Source organism: Pipra filicauda, unplaced genomic scaffold, assembly GCF_003945595.2.
Source record: "Pipra filicauda isolate LSUMZ 115617 unplaced genomic scaffold, ASM394559v2 scaffold127_size2900866_pilon, whole genome shotgun sequence".
In the NCBI taxonomy this organism is placed as follows: Eukaryota; Metazoa; Chordata; class Aves; order Passeriformes; family Pipridae; genus Pipra; species Pipra filicauda.
The window spans coordinates 1,192,118-1,196,970 of record NW_024103740.1 but is presented as its reverse complement, the minus strand read 5'-3'; the positions used below and the strand labels follow the sequence as shown (position 1 = coordinate 1,196,970).

Below are 4,853 nucleotides of genomic sequence, written 5' to 3'. Positions count from 1 at the left end.
TCAAGTGTTGAAATGGATCTCTTCAGTAAGCTAAAGTAAATAGAGCACCAAAAAGGGGTAATGGGGGAAACAATGGAAGAGTTCAGACTGCCAGAGTTGACCCAAAAAACCCACCAGTTTCTTCTCTTAACAGCTCTTCCGTGGCTTATGCACTCACATTAAGAGCAGTTAAGGGTTTCTGCTGGACAAGTGCTGAAGTGCAGTGCCTCCTGCCATACTGGTGCTCAGGTACCAGGAAAGAGGCAATTTTTTTCCTTCTACTTTCTCCAAATTTTACTCAAGGGAAGAGACAAAACAATTCAAAAACTAGATACAAGTTAAGAGCTAAATGAAATTGTGTCATCTTCATCAAAAAGGAAACAAAGAAGAAAACCATGGAGTTAGGCTTCCACATGCTCTGTAGGAGGTGAGAACCTACCCACCTACAGAAGCACAGAACTACCAGCAATGAAGGTCCTCCTGGTGGGCAGATAATTCTCTCTTCACCAGGAGGGCAACTGGAAGACAGGAACAGGATGAACTCAGGCCATGTCACAACAATCCATTTCAGGGAAACACTGCTCTGCAGGAGCTGGATGAGGTGCCCAGCTCACTGGCTGGGCACTAAGCTCACTAAGCTGCTCACTGCAGTACATGCTCCCACTGCAGTGCCCACTCCCTGTGTCCCAGATCTTTCAGAGCTGGCATTAGCTTTGCTGCATGAAGGAAAATATGTGACATCAAGGCATTTAAGGAACATAAGTGTCTGCTACATGACTCCGAGCTCAGATGCTAAAATTCCGTGCCACATCCCTGAATTTATTCCAGCAGCTGGAGGGACACTCAGCACCCTGGGCTGCACTATCACCATTCCAGGCTGGATGGCACCAGAGTCCTTGCACTGGAGGTCACCAGCCATCAGGCTACACTGTGGTGCAAGTGTCCCAAGGACTAAACGAGCATTTGGTCCACACAACACGTACAAAAATGGAAACAGATTAAATGAGGAAAATCTAGCAGTTTTAATGCCAGATTCTGACACCTTACCTTGCAGGGAGTTGTACCATTTTCTGCAGTTGACCCCAGTAGCACTGAGTGCTGTCCCAGCTGCAATAGGATCTCACAGTTACACTGCTCCTACCTCAAGGTACCCCAAGTACGTTTATGATGCTGCTCTTACACAGGTTCTGTGGGAAGAAGCTGCATTTGTTCAGCTGCCTGTGTGCAGTGAAGGTTAGTTCAGACTGATCCTCATCATGCATATTACACTTTTTTTCAAGTTACATCCAGATAAGATACTCATCATTTTATGAGAACAGACATTTGGAATCAGGATCATGAATCAATGCAGCAACAGCACAAAGCACTGACAGGTATTCAGGGCACGTAGAAAAGAGTCTCTACTTGAGAGCTAGGGCAGAACAGTTTGTGCCAGCAAGTGTATAAATATATAAAACTGGGAGAACAGTGATGTGTATTAACCACCATAGCACTGAAAAAGAACAAAACTGAAGCACACACGAGTAGCAGTCTGCTGACCCCTTGCTGCACTGTTTAGAAGGTTATACTGCAAAATACAGTAATTTAAACATACAGTTCCCCAAATGATCACAAACAACCCATGAATAGGACAGAGAACATTCAGTGACACTTCTCAGAGTACCCAGTTTAAGATCACAAATGCAGTTAAAGTCATTTCTACACAGACAACTCCACTGCAAACATGTTACACAATTCTGCAAGCTCTGTATTTCAAACAACCATGACCCTCAGTGCAGTTCCATGGTTTTTAAAGGAGTCACATGAATATGTTAAGGCTTCTAATCGGTGTGCAACAAAAAGCATTATTTCCTCCAATCTGAAATCAGTTTCCACCAAAGTAAACTCTAGCAACACAACTTCCTTTGAAGTCCATCCCAAACCAGCAGAGCTCTCAGGAACAAGGTACACTAATCCCACGTGGCTGTTCAAAGGCATTTGAAATCCTGTCTGAATTTCCTCACTGGACATTCTCTGCAGCTCTGCCAAGAGGAAGGAGTTGGTGATAACTGGTTTGCACAGGCAAGGAGAGAGCACAGGGAGCTCTGCTGTCTGGTCATCCAATGCCAGTGGCCCTCCACCATTTCCTTCACAGGGCTCTCCTAAGATGGGGTGGAAGGGGAGGATCACAAAGTGTTCCTGGATGACTGTCCCCAAGCAGGAAAGGTGTCTCAGTGGCATTCACGGTTCCTCCTCTGGGTCTCCTCTGCAAGGAGAGTACAACACCACCAGCTACACACCTCACCTGACAGACCCATCTCTCTGAACTCTGTTCCTTACAAGACACTTGCTCCAATCATTCCACCCTTCTGTCCATCACAGCCCTGCAGAAGAGATTAGTGACTTGAAAACTAAAACCCACTGCTCCTCCCCAAACTCCCACATCAACCCCTGCTTATTCCATTTCCACACAGCAAATTAACACCAAGCTGCCCAGGACATGTGGCATTCACAGGCCATGGACACCAAGGGTGTGACAAAGGTCCAAAGCACCACTGACTCCTGCTCTGCTGATCCATCACTATTACCTGGTCTGCTCAGCAAACCATAAAATGATCCAGTCTGCCACAGCACACAGGTATCTGCGCTCATGGCTTCTTACCCACCATCCTAACAACACCCAGACATCAGGCCAAGCAGTCTCATTAGTCTAAGCAGGACCAATAATTTCTATTTTCAAGGCAAAAACCTGAACTGACAAAGCTAACCCTTTGTCAAATACAAACCAAGAAATGACAAATCATGTTTTCTTTCAAACAATGTTTTTACTGCAAGTTCTTTGCAAATATTTGTATAGTCATTACAAAAAAATACCAAAGAAAATTTCAGTCTATTCAATTTCAGAGAGTCATAATTTACAAAAAAATAAATAGCTTTACTCTAAGGACAACAATTGTCTAGTATTAAGGTCAGCAATATCAATCACAGAAGTCCACATTCTCAGTGCTGAGTATTTGTGTCCATCTGACTTAGTTTGCCTTCTTCCAGCATTTTCCTTTAAAATAAGACTAATCAGAACATTAGAAAAGTAACTTTTCTCTTACCACAGAAAAATGAAAATACAACCTGGATCTTGAAAACCAGACTCCATTGCTAATTGAATTGTTAGACCCCTCTGACACACAACTTTAAAAACAGTAATTTTTTTAAACAACTGTAACAGAACATTTTCCCACAAAATTTAAGAGTCAACAGCAGCAGCATGAAGGGCATGTTTCTTTGATATAAGGCTAATGGTCCTTGATGTGGCAGAATTAAAGCACAGAACTGCCAAAGCCAAGGGTTTTACAATCAATGTCACACCGAGCCTGCAACCCCTGCCCAGACAAATCCTCACTTCTCAGCCTCGTCCCCACAGGTGTCACCAGGATTGGGCACCCAAGTCAGAATTCCTGAGTGAACTGGGTGTAAGATACTGCACACTGCAACGCACCAGCTGCTGCACCAATTTGGTTTTGGAGTGATTGTCATTCCAGACATGCTTAAATACTGCTATGAAGTTGACTGTGCTTTTTGACTTCAGCACTACCGACATTATAGAGAACTTGCTGCTATATGCTGTAAACACATGAAACCTTTAGGACAATGCATAAAGCATTAACCATGTACAGTAAATGCCATAATGAGAACGTCTGGCACACGTTATTTCACAAGAAAAAAGAAAATCTTTGGACTATAGTACTATATGCCACAAAATGTTCCAGGTGCATCCCACAATAGATGGCTCATCAAATGAGGAATCCGCAAACAAGTAAATAATTAGCATTTGCAAAAATGTTTTAAACAAAAAAAAAAGAGGGAGGGAACTTCAGAACATAAGAGCAGATGAGAAGTAAAAGCTTTTCTGAACTTCTCTGATGAATCACTCCACCTTATATTTTAGCATATAATGACAGGTTTCAGGCAAAAATTAGAAGTCTCTGCAGTGTTTTGCACAGTGGATGTGCTTCTCCTAAAGTTGGCTAAAATCAATACTAAGGAGAAATAAAAAAAGAAAAAAATTGCATTTTTATGTTACTTCCATTGCCATGCTCTGGCCAACTTCACTATGTCTCAGGCTGAGCTGTATGGTTCACTCCAGCTCAGGGGAAGTTACAGTTCGCCAAATGTATCACCTCCCTCTTCCCCACAGGAACTAAACAAGTTCAAGTGCTACACCAAGCCTGAATCTTTGGCCATGCTGTAGAAAATGCCTCTTTCCCGAAGGAGCTGCTCCGGGCTTCCACACTCCACCACTTCTCCTCTCTCCAGGACTAGAACTCTGTAAAACAAGCAAGGGCAGGGGGGGAAAGAAGAAAAAATGGTCAGAAGAAGATCCACAAAGCCAGTGAACACAGACACAGAAACTGTGTAGGGTATCCTACAGAGAGACAGAAACTGACTGTTGGTATCCATTCTGTGCAAGGGAAGACAGTCCTGACTGTATGAACAGACTGAGGTTCTCACTGTCCTTCCTGACCTCACTGCAGATGGTCTGTCTGCTCAGCCTTCAACCATACCTTAGCAAGGCAGCTGACCATGGGGGAGGCTGTTTGAACTATAACCAAAAGTGATGGATAGTGAAATGTCAAATAAACTTCAGAGGGCACTTTGACTCCTTATGCTGTCTGCGCCTAAATTAGGACAAGACCCAGGAACAGACTCCTGCCCTTGCCTCCCTCCCCTTCCCAGGTTTTCTAGGCAGGAACAGCACAACAGCAATGCCACAGAGGGATGAGAAGAGCCCCACAGGCTAAGCACAGGCACCGTGAGCCAAAACACACACACCCCACCCATCAAAACAGGGATTGCAGCATCCTTGTGGAGAGGTGGCTAAAAATGAACACAAGGATTCC

General features: G+C 44.0%; 1 protein-coding gene across 4 annotated transcripts in view; it reads right to left on the bottom strand.

Annotated features, from left to right (window-relative positions):
- Window positions 1–1,503: 1,503 nt before the first annotated feature.
- Window positions 1,504–4,853, bottom strand: part of ABCC1 (ATP binding cassette subfamily C member 1) — a 50,090-nt gene continuing 46,740 nt past the window's right edge. For all 4 annotated transcript variants that reach the window (XM_027743996.2, XM_027743998.2, XM_027743999.2 and 1 more), the window contains one exon: window positions 1,504–4,279. In XM_027743996.2, coding sequence (XP_027599797.1) covers window positions 4,171–4,279 — 109 coding nt within the window. In that variant the 3' untranslated portion in view covers window positions 1,504–4,170. The remainder of the gene's footprint in view (window positions 4,280–4,853) is intronic.